Genomic DNA, 24,556 nt, shown 5'->3' on the forward strand with positions numbered 1-24,556 from the left:
AGAGAATGCCACTATGATATAATTATCTTAAGGATACTCAGACCATTCAGCCTGTTGAATCACAGAAATGGTGATAGGAGAGAGCTGATTGGGATGAATTTAGCTTAGGTGGTGAGCTTAGAAGGCTGTAAGATAGAAAATGGATGGTGATGTGAATGAATACGTCTATGGGTCTCATGAGGCTATAATTCAAGGTGTTGTTGAGGCTGAATCCCTTTTTGGACACTCTCAGGAAGAATCATCTCCTTGCTCGCTAAGGTTGTTGATAGAATTTATCCTCATGGTTTTAGGATGGATGTCTCCATTTCCTTGGCTGTTAGCTGAGAGCTGTCCCCAGCTGCTAGAGGCCATTCACATGCCTTGGCTCATGACCTCCTTTCTCCATCTTCAAAACTGACAATTTTCCTGCTTTCCTCTTCCACTTTTAAGGACTCATGTGATTCCATTGGGTCTGCCTGGATATTGCAGTATAATCTCCCCATCTCAAGTCCTTAACCTTAAATGTATCTGTAAAGTCCCTTTTGCCATGGAAAGTGACAATGAGTAGAATGTTAACATCTTTGAGGGACTATTATCAGGCCTACCACACAGCACCTTCACCTCCTTTGATACCTTCTTGAAGTATAGCTGGTGGCTGAACAGAGGCCACGTATGCTCCTGTGGGTGTGTGGTTGGTGTTAGTAGCAGGGGACCCAGCAGCGCGGCTGGAGACTGAGTCTTCTGCAAGAGATGATGGGTTTCAATTCTAACCCATTTGTGAACTGAGAGTCCAGTGAAACTTTTGAGGTTGGAAATACAAGTTTCCAACCTGTCTTCTCAATACTCTCCAGGTGTCAGTACAGGAAACATGGAATTCAGACTAAGTCCTTGTCCAAAGGATTCACAGGTTAAATGTGTCAGGCTAAGGGAGAAGCGGTATGATGACGCAGTATGACAGAAACTAAACGAATGGACAGAAATTAAAGGGTCATGGACAGAAATTAAAAGAATACTGATTAGCAGAATGTTGTGTGTGTGCTTAGCCATGTCCAATGCTTTGCAACCCTATGGACTATAGCCTGCCAGACTCCTTTGTCTATGGGATTTCCCAGGCAAGAATACTGGAGTGGATTTCCACTTCCTTCTTCAGGGGACATTCCAGACCCAGGAACTGAACCCGCATCTCCTGTCTCCTGCATTGGCAGGCAGATTCTTTACCATTGAGCCTCTGGGAAGCCCCTTAATAGGATGTTAGAGCTGTTTAAAGGACACGAGGGACTTTTCTGGTGGTCCATTGGTTGACTCTGTGCTTCCAACGCTGGGAGCACAGGTTTGGGGGGAAAAATAAAAGGACCTGAGATATCATTTAGCCCTATTCTGGGCCTTCTAGGTTTACAAAGTTTCTTGGGAATAGACCTCCCTATCCTTACAACTTGTTCACTGCTTTATCTCCACTATCTAATACAATATTCACCACTCAGTAGGTGCTCAGTAAGTACTTGTTGACTAGCGTGGAAACTCAGGTCAGAGAAGTGAACTGATATGATCAAGGTCACAGAGCTGATTTATGCCAGAGCAACTAGTCGGACTCTTCATTTGCTCTATCAGGTGGGGCCGTGGTATAAAGAATCTTCTTGCAGTGCAGGAAGCACAAGAGAGGGAGATTCGATCCCTGGGTTGGGAAGATTCCCGGGAGAAGGAAATGGCAACCCACTCCAGTATTTTTGCCTGGAAAATTCTATGGACAGAGAAGCCTGGTGGGGCTCCAGTGTCGAGCACAACTGAGTGTGTGTAAGCACCTGTCCATCCTTCCTAGAAAATGAACTACTCCAACAAATAAAGCCTCCTGTATGCTTTCTCTCTACCTTGCACATAGCATTCTTCTTCCTCTATGAAACAGTACCAACCAAATCTATCCATTTAATGTCTGAAATGTGATTTGATAGATTTGACCTCTGTTTCTAGTTCTTCCATTCACTTCCTTTGTAACTGAGGCAAATGACTTAAATGTTCAAACTGAATTTCTTCTTTGGTCTTGAGAGGGGCTAAAGGTTCTTTCAGTTCTCATAGCCTGTGATTCTAAATTTCATGAAAGGTACTAACACGCTCACCTGTGGACCATATGTCTGAATATCTTTTTATCATTGTCCTTGAAGTATGGTCATTGTATCACCTCTAACAGAATCACCTGGGGTCCTTTATACTGATTTTGTAACTGTTAGGAAGAATAAATAGATGTATACTTGTTGATTTGGAGGTATTTCCATTAAGCTATGCTTCCCAGCTGGAGAAGGCGATGGCAACCCACTCTAGTACTCTTGCCTGGAAAATCCCGTAGATGGAGGAGCCTGGTAGGCTGCAGTCCATGGGGTCGCTAAGAGTCAGACACGACTGAGTGACTTCACTTTCACTTTCCACCTTCATGCATTGGAGAAGAAACTGGCAACCCACTCCAGTGTTCTTGCCTGGAGAATCCCAGGGATGGGGGAGCCTGGTGGGAGGCCATCTATGGGGTCGCACAGAGTTGGACACGACTGAAGTGACTTAGCAGCAGCAGCAGCAGCATGCTTCCCAGCACTTTTCACCTTCATAGTACACATAAAAAGAGACAAATATTTATGTGGTGTACTGGGGTAAGAAACCATAGATTGTCTCTTTGTCAATGCCCATCTCACTGAAAAACTACTGTTGAGTGAGAAAAACTATTCGCAAAAAAAAAAAAAAAAAAGATCCTTTTTTTCAAGACAATACCAAAATTCTGTATGATTATGTATAAGCATACCTGTATGAATATGTATTATGTTTGCATATGATTATGTGAGTTACATTGTGTGCTTGTAGATACACAGTATTATGAGAATAGAGAGGAAGGAAAACAAAAGAGAAAAAAATTTTAAAAAGGTTAAAAACATTAGTGAGTATGCTATGAACCCATTTATGTATTTATGCAAAAGAATATAGTCATATGTAAAGGCATTTAAAAATAGAATAAATATGTAAGAGTGGGATGAATGGAAAAAGTAGCATCGATATATATATACTACCATGTGTAAAATAGATAGCTGGTGAGAAGTTGCTATATAACACAGGGAGGCCCAGTCTGGTGCTTTGTGATGCCTGAGAGGGGTAGGATAGGCGGAAGGGAGGGAAGGTCAAGAGGGAGGTGCTGTGCTGTTTTTAGTCTCTCAGTTGTGTCCGACTCTTTGTGACCCGATGGACTGCAGCCCACCAGGCTCCTCTGTCCATGGGGATTTCCAGGCAAGAATACTGGCGTGGATTGCCATGCTCTCCTCCAAGGACTCTTCCCAACCCAGGAATGGAACCCAGATCTCCCGCACTGTAGGCAGATTCTTTACAGTCTGAGCCACCAGGGAAGCCCAAGAGGGAGGTGATATATGTATAACTACGGCTGGTTTGCACTGTAAGGCAGAAAGCAACACAACATTGTAGAGCAATTTTCCCTACAGTTAAGTTTTTAAAAATGCGGATCCATGGCCCCTATTGTAAAGCCAATCTTAGGCATAGGTGATACAGAGAGGTGGGAGTCTGTATCATTAACAAATATTCCAAGTGATTCTGTACCAGTGAAATCTGTAAAATTTTGCATTAAGTGCTAATATCATCAGGTGTAAACACAGCATAGTTGGAAATTTCCATCCAGAAATGCAGACTCAGCTGATCTCCTTCATCTTGGAACATAGTAGATGCATCATAAACAGCTGCTGATTACTTGAGTCATTTGAAGGACAGGTGAAGGGAGTGAGGGCCAACGTGGTGAGAGAAGTCAATCCATGCTCAGGCATGATGAGGAAAAGTATTTAAGAAAGATGGACTGGGTCCCCTTAGCATTTTCACACATTCAACAGTATTTGTTAGGCACCAACCTAGACAGCATATTTAAAAGCAGAGACATTACTTTGCCAACAAAGGTCCGTCTAGTCAAGGCTATGGTTTTTCCAGTGGTCATATATGAATGTGAGAGGTGGACTGTGAAGAAGGCTGAGCGAAGAAGAATTGATGCTTTTGAACTGTGGTGTTGGAGAAGACTCTTGAGAGTCCCTTGGACTGCAAGGAGATCCAGCCAGTCCATTCTGAAGGAGATCAACCCTGGGATTTCTTTGGAAGGAACGATGCTAAAGCTGAAACTCCAGTACTTTGGCCACCTCATGTGAAGAGTTGACTCACTGGAAAAGACTCTGATGCTGGGAGGGATTGGGGGCAGGAGGAGAAGGGGACGACAGAGGCTGAGATGGTTGGATGGCATCACTGACTCGATGGACGTGAGTCTGAGTGAACTCCGGGAGTTGGTGATGGACAGGGAGGCCTGGTGTGCTGCGATTCATGGGTCGCAAAGAGTCGGACACGACTGAGTGACTGAACTGAACTGTTCTCTATCTTATTTTAAATAAGTCTTAAATAACCCTTTACAAACTCAGAGAGGTGAAGTGTGTAGCACAAGTAGTATTAAAATTGGGATTTGAACTCCACATGTTTTGAGCACTGAGCTATAGACTCCTGGGAGCTGCTGAGGATGAGTCCAAGTACAATAGATTGCATGCTGTCTCCCATGCCCACAGTCTTGCAGTTCTGCCATGATCATTCTGGTCTGTTGTCACTTACCAGTTGACAGTCCTAGTTTGCTGTCGAGAAGCTTGTCATATATCCCAACCTGCTGCTGCTGCTGCTGCTAAGTCGCTTCAGTTGTGTCCGACTCTGCGACCCCAGAGATGGCAGCCCACCAGGCACCCCCATCCCTTGGATTCTCCAGGCAAGAACACTGGAGTATCCCAACCTGGATCCCAACAAAGAGATTACAGCAAATGTGTTTTTTGTTTATTGTCACTAGCTAGTATTTTCACAGTGGGGAGAAGCCATTTCTTACCTGACTTTGAATAGTGCAGGAAGACCGAGAAAACCAACTCTAGTTCCTTCCAAGTGAAATAATTTTGGCTTTTTCCAGCTTGGTCTGCCAAGTGTTTTGCTGTTAGAGCAAAAGGAAGGTGAGAAGGGAATAACGCAGAGATGCCCTTTCATTAAGTTCAGGGGTGAGACAACACATGATACAAATAAATTTCATATCATACTCATTTTTTGTAATCTCTGGTGTTGGGTGTGTGCGTACGTGCTAAGTCGCTTCGGACCCCGTGGACTCTAACCCACAAGGCTCCTCTGTCCATGGGATTCTTCAGGTAAGAATACTGGAGCGAGTTGCCATGCCCTTCTCCACTGGTGTTGGGTAGTGACTAGGAAATCAGAGGTGTATATTTTGCCCCCAAAGGTCTGAATGAAAACAAAGACAGCATCTGTTTGTCATCTAGTAGATGAACTTGAAGGCCTTGATCTCTGGACCTGTGCCACCCAGCGATCATTTCCGGAGACGTAGCCATTTTGCAGATTCTGGAGGATGGTAGAAAGGGCCAGACCCTGGTATTGACTCGTCCTCAAACCTCCGCCGAGCCAGTCCAGATCGGTGGCATCGAGGCTGGTCTCCGTAACTTGGCAGCAACCCAGGGGCGGAGAAACCTGAAGGCTGGGATTCCCAGGTGGGGTCAAGGGTGTGTGAAATTCATCAGCGAGGACTGGGCGTCACGGGGAGTTGTCTTTGGAGACAGGTTCCCCCGCTCCTCTGCGCCCATGAAGTAGCCACTCCTTCCCGAGGTGTGTAGCCTGCGTCCCGAGCTGCCTTTCTAGCCTGGAGACGTGAGCTCAGTGTATCTTTTTCTTACCCGCTACGTGCGACCTCTCCCCTAAGTTACGCTCGGCCTCAGGGGCCGATTTTAAACCAGTAATACAACCCTGTCCAGAGAGACGCCCCGCTCATTCAAACGCCGTGCCTCGGCAGGGCGCTTAGCCCCGAGCACCTCGGCTCGCGCCCCGCCCCCCAGCCCCTCGTCGCTACTAGGCCGCCGCGAAAGCCCGGATCGCGGGACGCGGCCGGGAGGACCGGGGCCGCGAAGGCGGCGCGGCGCCGGCGGCCCGCCGCACCGGGCATGCTCAGTGGCGCGGCCTGCCGGGCGGCCTCGCGAACCGCCCCCGGATCTGCGCGGCGGCGGCGGCGACGTGAGCGCGCAGGGGGCGGCGGCCTCGCCCCATCTCTCTCTCGCCGCCTGGGTCGGGTGGGTGACGCCGAGCGCGAGATGTCGGACTTCGACAGTAACCCGTTTGCCGACCCGGACCTCAACAACCCTTTCAAGGTGAGCGTCGTCCCCAGCATCTCCCGCCGCCGTGACGCGTCGTTGTTTGTGTAAACCGACAAGTTTCCTTCGCGCCCGCGGCGCCCGCTACTCAGCCCGGGAGCCCGAGGCGCGGGGCCGCTGCGGCCCCCGTGTCACTCGTGTGGGGGTCAGAGTGGGACCTCCCGAGCTCTCCATGCGGCCGGACTGCCCCTGGCCCCCGACCGGAGAGGGTCGTGCCCTGGCCCGGGAGTGGGGGCTCCCGAGGCTGCGGGGTTCCCGGCCCGCCTCCCGGGAGCCGGGCGGGCGAGCGCCCGGAGCAGGTGGACTTGTCACCTGCCAGGCCGGTGGGCTTGTCACCTGCCAGGCCGGCGCGGCCGGGCCGGGCCGAGGGCCAGCACGCCGCAGCAGAAGGGGGCTCGCCCTCGGGAGGGGTTGTCATGGGGACCCGAGGCGGCGGCCGCGGGGAGCTGCGTGGGGGTGATGGCAGTGCTGTGGAGGAGAGGTGAGGGCACCGAGTACAATGTAATTTTTAAAAAGGGTTTTGTTTTTATTTTCTAAACTTGTGTTGCGCACGGGTACCACACGCGGCGCTGCCATTCCTCCTCCCCACCGTTTGCCTGAGGTTCGAGGTACTGATATCAAAGCCTAAGTTACAGATAAATAAACACACCTGGAAAACAATAGTGCACGTGGACGATCGTCTTCCTTTCTAAGCGCTCTTAGTAAGGTAAACGGGATATTTTCCAAGCTCCTGGGGCGTCAGCTGTTTTCTGGGCTCTGTGAGGATAGCATTTCCACCGTGAGCTTCTTTCCTTCTTGGAGTCTGCCTTGTGGATTCCAGCTTCCCAAGGGCTTGGCTTAGGGTAAAGGAAGGTGGCTAAGACGTTCATTATCTGCGCCTGAATTAATGCAGCGTCAAAGGAACTATCTTTCTGAAAAGTACCACTCCAGGTTTCTTAGTGATCGCATTTGTTTAGCACGTGTAATTTGTTTCTGACTATTTCTTGAAGTTGGTTCTTTAATTTTCCTGCATATGTATCAATACAGCAGTAACAATTTGTGGTCATACAAGGATCACTTTTCTGGCTTGTTGAGTTGACATCTTTTCTTTTTACTCCTGGTTTTATTAAGAATTCTAGAAAAGGAGAAACACTCCTTCCCTGATGATCGCCTGATAATTTCATGGAGGATTATCTTAAATAAATGATTCTGGTTGTCATCGACAGTTTGACTTACTCTGTAGAAATGTAGAATGGACTTAGTCAGCTATTCTTTGCCTCTAATATCACCTAAGAAAATTCTATACACCTAGCCTGAAACTTTCAGGTTTTAGAGATAATATGGTTGTACTTTGAGGAGAATTTTTTTTTCCCCCTAGAAATTAGTATTTAGTATTCCATCATTCCATGTTGTGGAAAATGAGATTATTGTTTAATCATAGGCATTCTGAAGTGACATCTCATAACTTGCCAAATGGGTATTTTAGAATATTTTGAGGTATAACACAGAGAACCTGTCAGCTCTTCCTTATTCAGACAATTCATTGATGCTGTTTATTTAGCATCTGACCATTTTGCTATTTTCTATTATTCTGTTCCGTTTCCTGGCTTTTATTAGGTAGCTGATTCTCTTGTTAGGGCAAGACAATGTTGCCTTTTTAGCCCAGACTGCTTTTTTTTAATTACTAATCTTCACTGGACTATAGTTGCTTTACAGTGTTAGTTTCTGCTGTGTAGCAAAGTAAATCAGCTATATGCATACATATATTCTTTTTTGTATTTCCTTCCTATTTAGGTCACCACAGGGCAGTGAGTATAGACTACTTTTTCGTCACATTAATGTTTCCATGACACTTTCCTCTTCTGCAGTACTTAAGGTTGCTGTAGCAATTCTAAACCCAAAAGTAGCTTTAAATACTCATTCGTTGTGGCATAAAATTATAAACCATTCATGTTCTTTATAAGTGGATGCATTCAGAGGACAATGATTATTTAGGTTCATAAAATTCTTCAAAGGATACATCAATTCAGGCGTAAAGGGGACTTGGTAGTACACCTTTATCTATTTTCGTTGACTGTTTCGTCATTGTGTACCTGACCTTTTATCTTTCCATTTAAGCTGCCCTTTTTCTTTTCAAAGTAAAAGTTTACGTTTATAGCATATTCTTTTTTTCTTGCTACTGTTGGTTTCCTTTCATGTAAATGCTGATTTTTGAAATAGCATTTGCCTCAGCTGGTAAAAAATATGCCTGCAATTTGGGAGACCTGGGTTCGATCCCTGGGTTGGGAAGATCCCCTGGAGAAGGGAAAGGCTACCCACTCCAGTATTCTGGTCTGGAGAATTCCACGGGCTGTATAGTCCATGGGGTCACAGAGAGTCGGACACGACTGAGTGACTCTCACTACTTAAATATAAAACATTCCCAGATTCATTTTTGTGTTACCTTATCATCAACTTTCCTTACAAACCTGTTCTTATTTTCGATATTTGAAATATTTTAGTATTCAAAAATAAAGTTAATATTTGAAAAATATATGTATTTCACATTTGTCAGCCATCCTAATTTCTTCTTGATTTAAAACTACTTGATTTCCACTGCTAAATTGCTAAGTTGCCCATTGTCTTACATCCATGTGTGGGTAGTGCGGAATTGGCATTCGAATTTAGATCACCTGACTCTTGCCCTGTTGCTGATGGCACTATATAATCTTGCTTGTTTACAGTTCTGACATCAGAATTGTTGTGTTGTGTTTGGTGCTGGAACTTGAGGGTCTCATGTTGTATTTAAAAATTTTGGCTAGAGAGTTAAAAACAAAAACACTGTGTTTGATTCTGGCTTTGTCTCCGACAGGCCAGCTGCAAAACCTTGGAAAGTTGCTTAGCCTCTATACCTTAGTTTACTGTTAGGTAGAATATAGTAATAGTACCTTCTTCATAAGATTGTTAATAGGATTAAGTGAACATACATTTAGTGAGTTATAACTACTCAAAGCAAGGTGGCTTTAATTAGATAATAATTAGTATTAATAGTAATTCAAGGGACTGTATTTATAGTTAACCATTTTATTTTTGCTTATTAATTTTGTGAAATTCATATTCCCTTTGAGTCTCCTAGAATGCTGTTAGAAGCTGTTTGGTGGGTCATGACTGAGGAATCAAAGTCAAAAATATTTGCTTTGCTTCGTTCTACTAGATCAGACGCAGGTTGTCTGAATTCTAGTGCTTTGTCACTACACATGCTTCCTCCCCAATAAAAATATCTCTGTTATAAAATTGAGCAACTGTCCACTTTATTTTAACCTCAAAAATTAATTCTACTCTATTGAAATAATCTATTTAAAACGACCTACAATTCAATGTTCTTATTTGTCTTTTTAGTTTCAGTAATACCAGTGGTATCCTAAGAGTTTATTTGAAGTTGGAAATCGAAAACCTTGTCTTAAAAAGAGGCCCATAATTCACGAATGTTACCCATTTTGTTGTCATTTAAAGTAAGTGGATAGCACTTTTATCCATTTAAAATGTTAAGACTGGATCGCACTAGAAAAGGACTGTAAGGAATTTTTCTGTGGTAGTCTAACTGGAAACATTATCTTTCAGCATTAATCAGAGACATATTGGTAGTAATTTATGGTTTATGGTATTTTATGTTCATGTCAACTGCATGAGTTCCCACTGTTTTCCTAAGGTCGGTATTTTTTAAAAAGCTTCCATTGAGCTGCTGATTATATTTCATCAAATAAAGATGCATCATTATTTTATTTACCTCTCTCAGTTATCTATGGAGAAAGCAATGGCAGCCCACTCCAGTACTCTTGCCTGGAAAATCCCATGGATGGAGGAGCCTGGTAGGCTGCAGTCCATGGGGTCACTAAAGAGCCGGACATGACTGAGCAACTTCACTTTCATGCATTGGAGAAGGAAATGGCAACCCACTCCAGTATTCTTGCCTGGAGAATCCCAGGGACAGGGGAGCCTGGTGGGCTGCAGTCTGTGGGGTCACACAGGGTCAGACACGACTGAAGCAACTTAGCAGCAGCAGCAGTTATTTATTGCTGTGTAGCAAATATTCAGTACATGCAAAATCCTTGAATTTGGAGGCCAACTGCATAACACTAGCTTAAATAAGGGACTTGACATCTGTGGATTTTAGTATCCAAAGGGGCTCCTGAAACCAATCCCTGCTTCTGTACTAAGGGATGATTGCCTGTAATCCCAAAATGTAGTGGCTTAAAACAACATTTATGTGTTCAGTATTTTGTTGAGTTAGATTCAGCTGGGCAGTTTGTTTTTAAATGTTATTGTCTAGAGTCACTCATGTGCCTTCAGTCATCTGGCAGCTTGGCTAGGGTTGGGTAGTATAAGATGTCTTTGCGGTTACCTGGGGCTATAGTGGGCGCAAAATAGGTTCTCTTTCATGTGGCCTCTGCTAGGAGTAGTCTGGCCTCTTTTCATGGTAGCAGCAGTGTTTCAAGAGGAAAAGAGTGAAAGCCACAAGGCTTCTTGAGTCATTTCACTTCTGCTAGAAAACAAGCCACAAAACAGTCCAGATTAAAAAAAGGAGTTGGGAGGATGAGACTTCACTTCTTGATGAAAGGAACTGTGTCCCTCTTGATATAGACCTGGGAACTGAAAAGATAAACCCAGTGTAAAATGGTGAGACACGTACAGAATAACATCAGTAGAACTCCCACCATATGGAGGAGGAGTGGGAGGCACATCGCAGGCTCTGGTAAGATGTGTGTGCATGCTCAGTCATGTCTGACTCTTTGTGACCCCGTGGACTGTAGCCTACCAGGCTCCTCTGTCCATGGGATTTCCCAGGCAAGAGTACTGGAGTGGGTTGCCATTGCCTTCTCCAGGGGATCTTCCCTATCAGGGATCCAACCTGTGCCTCCTCCATTAGCAGGCAGATTCTTTAGCACTGAGCCATCTTTGAAGCCCCCTGGTGTGAATAGCAAGTATAAAATCGAGCTAGGCTCATTAGTTGGGGTCCCCTGCTTTGGGGGCAATGCACGTTCTTTGATTAGGGCCCATTTCTATTACCTTGGAAATATTTCCTAATCTTTAATCTTCTTCTGCTTTTGGCTTTACCCTTTAAGAAGCCCTTCTTTTCTGTGAATTATCCATTTGTGACTGAGTAGTATTTTTCAATCTGCTTCCTTCTCAATGACAATTAGGAGTCCAAAAAACTCTCTTCAATTTGAAATTGTTTCTTTTAGTCCACGCTGGTACAACTCTGTTGACAATTTTGTTCATCTTGTTGTTCATTTGCTCAGTTGTGTCCAACTCTGTGACTGCAACCCCATGGACTGCAACATGCCAGGCCTCAGTGTCCTTCATCATCTCCTGGAGCCTGGTCAAACTCATGTCCATTGAGTCAGTGATGCCATCCAACCATCTTATCCTCTGTTGTCCCCTTCTTCTCCTGCCTTCAATCTTTCCCAGCATCAGGGTCTTTTCTAATGAGTTGGCCCTTTGCATCAGGTGGCCAAAAGTATTGGAACTTCAGCTTCTTCATCAGTCCTTCTGATGAATATTCAGGATTGATTTCCTTTAGAATGGACTGATTTGATCTCCTTGTAGTTTAAGGGACTTTCAAAAGTGTTCACTAGCACCACAGTTAAAAAGCATCCATTCTTCAGTGCTCAGCCTCCTTTATGGTCCAACTCCCACATCCATACATGACTACCGAAAAAATCATAACTTTGACTATATGGACCTTTGTCGGCAAAGTAATGTCTCTGCTTTTTAATATGCTGTCTAGGTTGGTCATAGCTTTTCTTCAAGGAGCAAGCGTCTTTTAATTTCATGGCTGCAGTCACTATCTGAAGTGATTTTGGGGCCCAAGAGAAAAAAGTCTGTCACTGTTTCCATTATTTCCCATCTATTTCCCATGAAGTGATGGGACCAGATGCCATGATCTTATTTTTTTGAATGTTGATTTTTAAGTCAGCTTTTTCACTCTCCTCTTTCACTTTCATCAAGAGGCTCTTTAGTTCCTCTTCACTTTCTGCCATAAGGGTGGTGTCATCTGCATATCTGAGGTTATTGATATTTCTCCCAGCAATCTTGATTTCAGCTTGTACTTTCTCCAGCCCAGCATTTCTCATGATGTACTCTGCATATAAATTAAATAAGCAGGGTGACAATATACAGCCTGACATACTCCTTTCCCAATTTGGAACCAGTTAGTTGTTCCATATCCGATTTTAACTGTTGCTTCTTGACCTGCATACAGATTTCTCAGGAGGCAGAAAAGGTGGTCTGGTATTTCTATCTCTTGAAGAATTTTCCACAGTTTGTTGTGGTCCGCACAAAGTCTAAGTCAATGAAGGAGAATTACAAGTTTTTCTGGAATTCTCTTGCTTTTTTGATGATCCATTGGGTGCTGGCAATTTGATCTCTGTTTCCTCTGCCTTTTCTAAATCCACCTTGAACATCTGGAATTTCTTGGTTCATGTACTGTTGAAGTCTGGCTTGGAGAATTTTGAGCATTACTTTGCTAGTGTGTGAAATGAGCGCAATTGTGCGGAAGTTTGAGCATTCTTTGACACTACCTTTCTTTGGGATTGGATTGACCTTTTTCAGTCCTGTGGCTACTGCTGAGTTTTCCAAATTTGCTGGCATATTGAGTGCAGCACTTTCACAGCATTATCTTTGAGGATTTGAAATAGCTCAGTTGGAATTCTATCACCTCCACTAGCTTTGTTGGTAATAATGCTTCCTAAGAAGTGAAGTGAAGTCGCTCAGTCGTGTCCGACTCTTTGCGACCCCATGGGCTGTAGACTACCAGGCTCCTCTGTCCGTGGGATTTTCCAGGCAATAGTCCTGGAGTAGATTGCCATTTCCTTCTCCAGGGAATCTTCCTAACCCAGGGATCAAACCAGGGTCTCCCACATTGTAGACAGATGCTTTACCATCTGAGCCACCAGGGAAGTGCTTCCTAAGGCCCCCTTAACTTCACACTCCAGGATGTCTGGCTCTAGGTGAGTGATCACACCATCGTGGTTATTTGGGTCATGAAGATCTTTTTTATATAGTTCTTCTGTGTATTCTTGTCACCTCTTCTTAATATCTTCTGCTTTTGTTAGGTCCCTACTGTTTCTGTTCTTTATTGTGCACATATTTACATAAAATGTTCCCTTGGTATCTCTTATTTTCTTAAAGAGATCGCTTGTCTTTCCCATTCTATTGTTTTCCTATATTTCTTTTCATTGTTGACTTAGGAAGTCTTTCTTATCTCTCCTTGCTATTCTTTGGAACTCTGCATTCAGATAGGTATATCTTTTCTTTTCTCCTTTGCCTCTAACTTCTCTTCTTTTCTCAACTATTTGTAAGTCCTCCTCAGACAACCAGTTTGCCTTTTTCATTGGTTTTTCTTGGGAATGGTTTTGATTACTGTCTGCTGTACAGTTTTACCAACCTCTGGTGATAGTTCTTCAGGCACTCTGTATATCAGATCTAGTCTCTTGTTCATCTTATGCAGATTCAAACTATCCTGTAAAACACATCCATAATTCTTTTTGAGACAGTCTTCTTTATTTAGGGTAGAGTGTCAGGGTGCTATGATCAATACTCTAAAGATATGTGGAAACCTTTTATCTAGAGTGAGTGTCTCCTACGGCCAGTGAAAGCTTTCAGGCGGTTAGGGTGGGTGGGGCATCTCTCACAATAACTAAATGACGAAACTAGTGTTTTGTAATATTTTGGTCCTTGCTTTTAACAATAGTTGTAACAGAAAATGTGATTGTGAGAATTTTTAAATATAAACTGTTCTTCTGCTGATGTTGCCTCCCACCAAAAGGTCTTTTGGAGTGTATTTAATGTTTTAGTAGTGTTGAATGAAGATCCAGGAAATTTACTGGGTATTTTCTTTATATGAATCACAGTGTTAAGTGGTTCTTGAAAAATATGTATTTGCCAGAGTCCAGCTCCAGCAGCCAGGGGTTCAACCTGAAGGGAGGAACCGTGTCGGCGAGTAACGAGACAGCCTCTCAGTTTTCCTGGACTGCCTATTTATTTCAACTTTAAGATTTTCTTGTATACTTTTACAAAAGCATTAGGTCAGAGGGCTTCATTGGTGGCTCAGATGGTAAAGCGTCTGCCTGCAATGCAGGAGACCCGGGTTCAATTCCTGGGTCGGGAAGATCCCCTGAAGAAGGAAATGGCAATCCACTCCAGCACTCTTGCCTGGAGAATCCCATGGACGGAGGAGCCTCTACAGTCCATGGGGTCGCAAAGAGTCGGACATGACTGAGCGACTTCACTTTGACATTTTCAGTTCCCCCTCACCCAGATTTATTATCTTCATAAATCATTGTTGCTCTTCAAACAGAGTTCCTGCTTCAGCGAATCTCTGGGAATCAGCTTTACCATCTACTATTTACTTCCTATGTGTACTATAGTTAACTTGTGATTACATTGTAACTCATGCTACATTCCTCAGTTTATTTCTTATCTTTCCAAATCCTGTTTGCCCCTAACATCCTGAGCTCACTCTCTCTTAAAAAGGATTCTAGCTATAGTATCTCTAAAATTCCTAACCTCTATAAGCTATAGTAAAATATGCTAACATTACAACATTCCTTAAATCTTCAAGTTCTAACTATTTTAATTTCTGAGCCTTAAATTGAGTAAACTCCTTTGCCATAAACATTTTCCTCATAAATAGGCTTCAGATAGCAATCCCTCCCGTGGCCTCAAGCTGCGGCCTATGTGCTCATCCTGGAACCCTCTTTTGTAAAAGTCCTTGAACAAATGTCAATGACTAACTTTATGAATTATTTTCTGAGCACAGCTGCAGAAGGCTTTGTGCCTTCTCATGCTCCTCTCAAGAAAAATAAGCACCTTAATATTCCTTTTCAGTCAGCTCAGCTGAGGAAAGGAAAAAACAAGTCAGAATCACAAGGACTAACTCCTTGTGGAATCACAACTCCTTCATCCTGGGTCCGTGCCTGTGGGACAAAGAGAGGGGGTTGGGGCCGTGCCTCCATTTTGTCAGTAATGCCTGATGCGGCTCCCGACATATATTGGATTAATGTAGTTAGTTACCAGTTCTTAAAAGTGAGCCTACAGTGTTCGTTTTTGTCCATCCAATGAGTATTGCTTTCAGTTTCAAGTACATATTTAAAGAGTGGTTGAGCAAGATAGGTTGTGCCTAGGAGGAAGTCAGAATGATCATGCGTCTGGAATCAAGTCCTCGGAAGGATAATGTAAGTTTATTCAATGGGTTTAGTCTACAGAAGGCTAAAGGGAAATTTGCGATATATAGACACTTGAAGGATTCTTAGTTGGTTGAGCGAATAAATTTGTTCTTGCTTCAGAAAAAAGGCCAAATGCCAGAGTTTATGTGAAAATAGATTTAGTCCTAACCTAAAGAATGCTCAAACTACCAAACAATTGCACTCATCTCACACGCTAGTAAAGTCAAAATTATCCAAGCCAGGGTTCAACAATATATGAACCGTGAACTTCTGATGTTCAAGCTGGATTTAGAAAAGGCAGAGGAACCAGAGATCAAATTGCCAACATCTGCTGGATCATGGAAAAAGCAAGAGAGTTCCAGAAAAACATCTATTTCTGCTTTATTGACTATGGCAAAGCCTTTGACTGTGTGGATCACAATAAATTGTGGAAAATTCTGAGAGAGATGGGAATACCAGACCACCTGACCTGCCTCTTGAGAAATCTGTATGCAGGTCAGAAAGCAACAGTTAGAACTGGACATAGAACAACAGACTGGTTCCAAATAGGAAAAGGAGTGCGTCAAGGCTGTATATTGTCACCCTGCTTATTTAACTTATATGCAGAGTACATCATGAGAAACGCTGGGCTGGAAGAAACACAAGCTGGAATCAAGATTGCCGGGAGAAATATCAATAGCCTTAGATATGCAGATGGCACCACCCTTATGGCAGAAAGTGAAGAGGAATGAAAAAGCCTCTTGATGAAAGTGAAAGAGGAGAGTGAAAAGTTGGCTTAAAGCTCAACATTCAGAAAACGAAGATCATGGCATCCCGTCCCATCACTCCTTGGGAAATAGATGAGGAAACAGTGGAAACAGTGTCAGACTTTATTTTTTTGGGCTCCAAAATCACTGCAGATGGTAATTGCAGCCATGAAATTAAAAGACGCTTACTCCTTGGAAGAAAAGTTATGACCAACCTAGATAGCATATTCAAAAGCAGAGACATTACTTTGCCGACTAAGGTCCATCTAGTCAAGGCTATGGTTTTCCAGTAGTCATGTATGGATGTGAGAGTTGGACTGTGAAGAAGGTTGAGCACCAAAGAATTGATGCTTCTGAACTGTGGTGTTGGAAAAGACTCTTGAGAGTCCCTTGGATTGCAAGGAGATCCAACCAGTCCATTCTGAAGGAGATCAGCCCTGGGTGTTCTTTGGAAGGATTGATGCTAAAGCTGAAACTCCAATACTTTGGCCACCTCATGCGAAGAGTTGACTCATTGGAAAAGACTGTGATGCTGGGAGGGATTGGGGGCAGGAGGAGAAGGGGACAACAGAGGCTGAGATGTCTGGATGGCATCACTGACTTGATGGACGTGAGTCTGAGTGAACTCCGGGAGTTGGTGAAGGACAGGGAGGCCTGGTGTGCTGGGATTCATGGGGTCGCAAAGAGGCGGACACAACTGAGCAACTGACCTGAACTGAACTGAAAGATGTAAAAAAAAAATGTATTAGAATAGTCTGACAATGCTTTTTAGGTATGGAGTTCCTGAGCACTTTAAGGAATTCTTGCAGAATTTGAACGACTTATCACAGGTGCTAAGGCAGAGATTTTCGTGTTTCAAGTTTTTCCCCCCTCATTTTAAAAGTCTCTGTTACATTTTTATACACTTATGGACCATTTGTGAATGCATAAATTCTTTCATGTTTTAATATATCGGATATTGGACTTGAGTCTGGTCATCTCAGAGAAGAGGGTTTATGTTCTAGGATGTTGTTATGCTCTGTGTCCCAGCATCTACCGAGGGAGCAGCCTGAAGTGACTGCTTCCCCCGAGGCGGTCATCTCCTTTATTGCATGATGCTTGCCATGCTGGCTCTAGCTGACTGATCTTATCAAAGGCTCAGCAGAAGCAGGTTTTTGGGCTGATCAGGAACAGATAAGAGCTCTTGGTCTAAAGATTTTGCCCCAGCAAGAACAGTGATAGTTAACTGAGCTTTTTCTCTTAAGAACATGAACTGAGAGCACAGAGAAAAAGTTACAGCAATAAAGTAGTGGGGATAACTATGGAAAGACATGAGAAGAGAGCCAAATTATCTTAATCATGAAGCATCGGAGTAGGAATCATATGACCAGGGCTTCTGAGGTAATTTTATAGAACCCCAGTCCTTATTAGAGCTGCTCTTGAACTACAAGAGATATTGCCATGTTTTGAAGAATTCCAGCCTTTGTGAAACATGGAATCTTTCTTTGTATGCAGAGTCCGTTTCTTTCAAGCAGAATTGCTTTCAGGTAAATGCAAAGTAACATCTAACCAAAATCATGATTGAATTAAGCCTGTATCTAGACTGAATACAGATATAAATGATAGAATATAGGTTGTCATGATACAGTTAAGGTTGTACTCAGTTTTTGGTGGTAATGAAAATTCAGACACTATGAGGTGTTTTTAAATCACAAGAAGGAAATTTCCCAATGTTTCATAGGTGTGGAACATAAAAGACAATGTGGAGGTTGGCTGGATTTGACTTTGTACCAAATCCCCTTCCCCGTGCAAGAAATGCCACAAGAAGTCCTCATAAACGTGTGCAGAGAGCAATCCAGTAATCTTTCTGGTGTTTGGATTTGGGTACTTGTATGAATTAGTAATGCCAGTTCATCAGCTGATGGATATTTGAGTTGTTTCTACCTTTTGAGTATTATGAATAATGCTGCTATAAACATCCATGTACAAGTTTTTGTTTGAACATTTGTATTAATTTTCTTGAGTGTATACCTGGGAGTAGAATCTCTGGGGCTTGTGGTAAATATATTGAATCCTTTGAGGAATAGCCAGACAGTTTTTCAAAGTGGCTGCACCATTTCGTATATATTCCTGCCGGCAGTGTATGAGGATTCCACTTTCCCTACGTCCTAATCAACGCTTGTTACCTGTTAATAATTCTCGCCATCCTAGTGAATGTGAAGAATCTCATTTTGGTTTTGGCTTGCATGTTGTCATATCATGTTCAATGTATTTTTATGTGCTTATCGGCCATTTGTATATTATCTTTGGAGAAATGTCTGTTCATATCCTTTGCCTATTTCAAAATTTGGTTGTCTTTCATTGAATTGTAAGAGACTTTTAAAAAATATATTCTGGATTTAAGTTCTTTATGCAGATAAATGATTTACAAGTGTTTTCTCCCATTTTGTTGGTTACTTTTTTGTTAATGTTCTTTGAGGCACAAAAATTCTAAATTCTGATTAAGTCCAAATTATCTATATCTATTTTTAAATTACTTTTAAAATATAAATTTATTTTATTTTGAGGTTAATTACTTTACAATACTGTATTGGTTTTGCCATACATCAACATGAATCCGCCACAGGTATACACGTGTTCCCCATCCTGAACCCTGCTCCCTCCTCCCTCCCTGTACCATCCCTCTGGGTCGTCTCAGTGCACCAGCCCCAAGCATCCAGTATCATGCATCAAACCTGGACTGGCGATTCATTTCATACATGATATTATACATGTTTCAATGCCATTATCCCAAGTCATCCCACCCTCTCCCTCTCCCACAGAGTCCAAAAGACTGTTCTATACCTCTGTGTCTCTTTTGCTGTCTCTCATACAGGGTTATCGTTGCCATCTTTCTAGATTACATATATAAGTATTAGTATACTGTATTGGTATTTTTCTTTCTGGCTTACTTCACTCTGTATAATAGGCTCCAGTTTCATCCACCTCATTAGAACTGATTCAAATGTATTCTTTTTAATGGCTGAGTAATACTCCATTGTGTATATGTACCACAGCTTTCTTATCCATTCATCTGCTGATGGACATCTAGGTTGCTTCCATGTCTTGGCTATTATAAACAGTGCTGCGATGAACATTAGGGTGCACGTGTCTCTTTCAATTCTGGTTTCCTTGGTGTGTACGCCCAGCAGTGGGATTGCTGGGTCATAAGGCAGTTCTGTTTCCAGTTTTTAAGGAATCTCCACACTGTTTTGCATAGTGGTTGTACTAGTTTGCATTCCCACCAACAGTGTAAGAGGGTTCCCTTTTCTCCACACCCTCTCCAGCATTTATTGCTGTAAACTTCTGGATCGCAGCCATTCAGACTGGTGTGAAATGGTACCTCATTGTGGTCTTGATTTGCATTTTTCTGATAATGAGTGATGTTGAGCATCTTCTCATGTGTTTGTTAGCCATCCGTATGTCTTCTTTGGGGAAATGTCTATTTAGTTCTTTAGCCCATTTTTTGATTGGGTCATTTATTTTTCTGGACTTGAGCTGCAGGAGTTGCTTGTATATTTTTGAGATTAGTTGTTTGTCAGTTGCTTCATTTGCTATTATTTTCTCTCATTCCGAAGGCTGTCTTTTCACCTTGCTTATAGTTTCCTTTGTTGTGTGGAAGCTTTTAATTTTAATTAGATCCCATTTGTTTATTTTTGCTTTTATTTCCAATATTCTGGGAGGTGGGTCATGGAGGATCCTGCTGTGATATATGTCTGAGAGTGTTTTGCCTATGTTCTCTAGGAGTTTTATAGTTTATATAAACTATAGTTTATAGTTTTATAGATTCTTACATTTAGATCTTTAATCCATTTTGAGTGTATTTTTGTGTGTGGTGTTAGAAAGTGTTCTAGTTTCATTCTTTTACAAGTGGTTGACCAGTTTTCCCAGCACCACTTGTTAAAGACATTGTCTTTAATCCATTGTATATTCTTGCCTCCTTTGTCGAAGATACGGTGTCCATAGGTGTGTGGATTTATCTCTGGGCTTTCTATTTTGTTCCATTGATCTATATTTCTGTCTTTGTGCCACTACCATACTGTCTTGATGACTGTGGCTTCGTAGTAGAGCCTGAAGTCAGGCAGGTTGATTCCTCCAGTTCCATTCTTCTTTCTCAAGATTGCTTTGGCTATTCAAGGTTTTTTGTATTTCCATACAAATCGTGAAATTATTTGTTCTAGCTCTGTGAAAAATACCATTGGTAGCTTGATAGGGATTGCACTGAATCTATAAATTGCTTTGGGTAGTATACTCATTTTCACTATATTGATTCTTCTGATCCCTGAACATGGTATATTTCTCCATCTATTACTGTCCTCTTTGATTTCTTTCACCAGTGTTTTCTAGTTTTCTATATATAGGTCTTTTGTTTCTTTAGGTAGATATATTCCTAAGTATTTTATTATTTTCATTGCAATGGTGAATAGAATTGTTTCCTTAATTTCTTTTTCTACTTTCTCATTATTAGTGTATAGGAATGCAAGGGATTTCTGAATGTTGATTTTATATCCTGCAACTTTACTATATTCATTGAGTAGCTCTAGTAATTTTCTGGTGGAGTCTTTAGGGTTTTCTATGTAGAGGATCATGTCATCTGCAAACAGTGAGAGTTTTACTTCTTCTTTTCCAATTTGGATTCCTTTTATTTCTTTTTCTGCTCTGATTGCTGTGGCCAAAACTTCCAGAACTATGTTGAATAGTAGCGGTGAAAGTGGGCACCCTTGTCTTATTCCTGACTTTAGGGGAAATGCTTTCAATTTTTCACCATTGAGGATAATGTTTGCTGTGGGTTTGTCATATATAGCTTTTATTATGTTGAGGTATGTTCCTTCTATTCCTGCTCTCTGGAGAGTTTTTATCGTAAATGGATGTTGAATTTTGTCAAAGGCCTTCTCTGCATCTATTGAGATAATCATATGGCTTTTATTTTTCAATTTTGTTAATGTGGTGTATTACATTGATTGATTTGTGGATATTGAAGAATCCTTGCATCCCTGGGATAAAGCCCACTTGGTCATGGTGTATGATCTTTTTAATGTGTTGTTGGATTCTGATTGCTAGAATTTTGTTGAGGATTTTGGCATCCATGTTCATCAGTGATATTGGCCTGTAGTTTTCTTTTTTTGTGGCATCTTTGTCAGGTTTTGGTATTAGGGTGATGGTGGCCTCATAGAATGAGTTTGGAAGTTTACCTTCCTCTGCAATTTCTGGAAGAGTTTGAGTAGGATAGGTGTTAGCTCTTCTCGAAATTTTTGGTAGAATTCAGCTGTGAAGCTGTCTGGACCTGAGCTTTTGTTTGCTGGAAGATTTCTGATTACAGTTTCAATTTCCGTGCTTGTGATGGGTCTGTTAAGATTTTCTATTTCTTCCTGGTTCAGTTTTGGAAAGTTGTACTTTTCTAAGAATTTGTCCATTTCTTCCACGTTGTCCATTTTATTGGCATATAATTGCTGATAGTAGTCTCTTATGATCCTTTGTATTTCTGTGTTGTCTGTTGTGATCTCTGCATTTTCATTTCTAATTTTATTGATTTGGTTTTTCTCCCTTTGATTTTTGATGAGTCTGGCTAATGGTTTATCAATTTTATTTATCCTTTCAAAGAACCAGCTTTTGGCTTTGTGGTCTCTTTTGTTTCTTTTGTATTTATTTCTGCCCCAATTTTTAAGATTTCTTTCCTTCTACTAACCCTGGGGTTCTCCATTTCTTCCTTTTCTAGTTGCTTTAGGTGCCGAGTTAGGTTATTTATTTGACCTTTTTCCTTGTTTCTTGAGGTATGCCTGTATTGCTATGAACTTTCCTCTTAGCACTGCTTTTACAGTGTCCCACAGGTTTGGGGTTGTTGTGTTTTTATTTTCATTCATTTCTATGCATATTTCGATTTCTTTTTTTATTTCTTCTGTGATTTGTTGGTTATTCAGAAATGTGTTGTTCAGCCTCCATATGTTGGCATTTTTAATAGTTTTTCTCCTGTAATTGAGATCTAATCTTACTGCATTGTGGTCAGAAAAGATGCTTGGAATGATTTCAATTTTTTTGAATTTACCAAGGCTAGATTTATGGCCCAGGATGTGATCTATCCTGGAGAAGGTTCCATGTGCGCTTGAGAAAACGGTGAAATTAATTGTTTTGGGGTGAAATGTCCTATAGATATCAATTAGGTATAACTGGTCTATTGTATCGTTTAAAGTTTGTGTTTCCTTGTTAATTTCTGTTTAGTTGATTTGTCCATAGGTGTGAGTAGGGTATTAAAGTCTCCCACTATTATTGTGTTATTATTAATTTCCCCTTTCATACTTGTTAGCATTTGTCTTACATATTGTGGTGCTCCTATGTTGGGTGCATATATATTTATAATTGTTATATTTTCTTCTTGGATTAATCCTTTGATCATTATGTAGTGTCCTTCTTTGTCTCTTTTCACAGCCTTTGTTTTAAAGTCTATTTTATCTGATATGAGTATTGCTACTCCTGCTTTCTTTTGGTCTCTATTTGCATGGAAAATCTTTTTCCAGCCCTTCACTTTCAGTCTGTGTGTGTCACCTGTTTTGAGGTGGGTCTCTTGTAGACGGCATATATAGGGGTCTTGTTTTGTATCCATTCAGCCAGTCTTTGTCTTTTGGTTGGGGCATTCAACCCATTTACGTTTAAGGTAATTATTGATAAGGATGATCCTGTTGCCATTTACTTTATTGTTTTGGGTTTGAGTTTATACACCTGTTTTGTGTTTCCTGTCTAGAGGATATCCTTTAGCATTTGTTGGAGGGCTGGTTTGGTGGTGGTGAATTCTCTCAGCTTTTGCTTGTCTGTAAAGCTTTTGATTTCTCCTTCGTATTTGAATGAGATCCTTGCTGGGTACAGTGATCTGGGCTGTAGGTTATTTTCTTTCATCACTTTAAGTATGTCTTGCCATTTCCTCCTGGCTTGAAGAGTTTCTATTGAAAGATCAGCTGTTATCCTTATGGGAATCCCCTTGTGTGTTATTTGTTGTTTTTCCCTTGCTGCTTTTAATATTTGCTCTTTGTGTTTGATCTTGTTAATTTGATTAATATGTGTCTTGGGGTGTTTCGCCTTGGGTTTATCCTGTTTGGGACTCTCTGGGTTTCTTGGACTTGGGTGATTATTTCCTTCCCCATTTTAGGGAAGTTTTCGACTATTATCTCCTCAAGTATTTTCTCATGGTCTTTCTTTTTGTCTTCTTCTTCTGGGACTCCTATGATTTGAATGTTGGGGCATTTAACACTGTCCTGGAGGTCTCTGAGATTGTCCTCATTTCTTTTAATTCGTTTTTCTTGTTTCCTCTCTGATTCATTTATTTCTACCATTCTGTCTTCTAATTTACTAATCCTATCTTCTGCCTCTGTTATTCTACTATTTGTTGTCTCCAGAGTGTTTCTGATCTCATCTATTGCATTATTCATTATATATTGACTCCTTTTTATTTCTTCTAGGTCCTTGTTAAACCTTTCTTGCATCTTCTCAATCCTTGTCTCCAGGGTATTTATCTGTGATTCCATTTTGATTTGAAGATTTTGGATAATTTTCACTATCATTATTTGGAATTCTTTCTCAGGTAGATTCCCGATCTCTTCCTCTTTTGTTTGGTTTGGTGGTCATTTGTGGTCATTTATCCTGTTCCTTTACCTGCTGGGTATTCCTCTGTCTCTTTATCTTGTTTATATTGCTGAGTTTGGGGTGTCCTTTCTGTATTCTGGCGGTTTGTGGAGTTCTCTTTATTGTGGAGTTTCCTTGCTGTGGGTGGGGTTGTACAGGTGGCTTGTCAAAGTTTCTTGGTTAGGGAAGCTTGTGTTGGTGTTCTGTTGGGTGGAGCTGGATTTCTTCTCTCTGGAGTGCAATAAAGTGTCCAGTAATGAGTTACGAGATGTCAGTGGTTTTGGAGTAACTTTGGGCAGCCTGTATTTTGGAGCTCAGGGCTGTGTTCCTGTGTTGCTGGAGAATTTGTGTGGTATGTCTTGCTCTGGAACTTGTTGGCCCTTGGGTGGTGCTTGGTTTCAGTGTAGGTATGGAGGCGTTTGATGAGCTCCTGTCAATTAATGTTCCCTGGATTCAGGAGTTCTCTGGTGTTCTCAGTGTTTTAAGCCTCCTGCCTCTGGTTTTCAGTCTTATTTTTACGGTAGTCTCAAGACATCTCCATCTATACAGCACCGTTGATAAAACATCTAGGTTAAAGATGAAAAAGTTTCTCCACAGTGAGGGACACCCAGAGAGGTTCACAGAGTTACATGGAGAAGAGAAGAGGGAGGAGGGAGTTAGAGTTGACCTGAATGAGATGAGGTGGAATCAGTAGAGGAGAAAGCAAGCTAGCCAGTAATTGCTTCCTTATGTGCACTTCACAACTGGACTGCTCAGAGATGTTCACGGAGTTATACAGAGAAGAGGGAGGAAGGCGATAGAGGTGGCCAGGAGCATAAAA

At 41.8% G+C, this 24,556-nt stretch overlaps 1 protein-coding gene across 5 annotated transcripts in view; it reads left to right on the plus strand.

Moving 5' to 3' along the window:
- The first annotated feature begins 6,065 nt into the window (after positions 1–6,065).
- Positions 6,066–24,556, plus strand: part of SCAMP1 (secretory carrier membrane protein 1) — a 148,390-nt gene continuing 129,899 nt past the window's right edge. For all 5 annotated transcript variants that reach the window (XM_027971482.2, XM_060418764.1, XM_042252006.1 and 2 more), the window contains exon 1: positions 6,066–6,173. In XM_027971482.2, the coding sequence (XP_027827283.1) occupies positions 6,117–6,173 (57 nt within the window). In that variant the 5' untranslated portion in view covers positions 6,066–6,116. The remainder of the gene's footprint in view (positions 6,174–24,556) is intronic.

The sequence above is a fragment of the Ovis aries genome, chromosome 7, assembly GCF_016772045.2.
Source record: "Ovis aries strain OAR_USU_Benz2616 breed Rambouillet chromosome 7, ARS-UI_Ramb_v3.0, whole genome shotgun sequence".
Classification (NCBI taxonomy): Eukaryota; Metazoa; Chordata; class Mammalia; order Artiodactyla; family Bovidae; genus Ovis; species Ovis aries.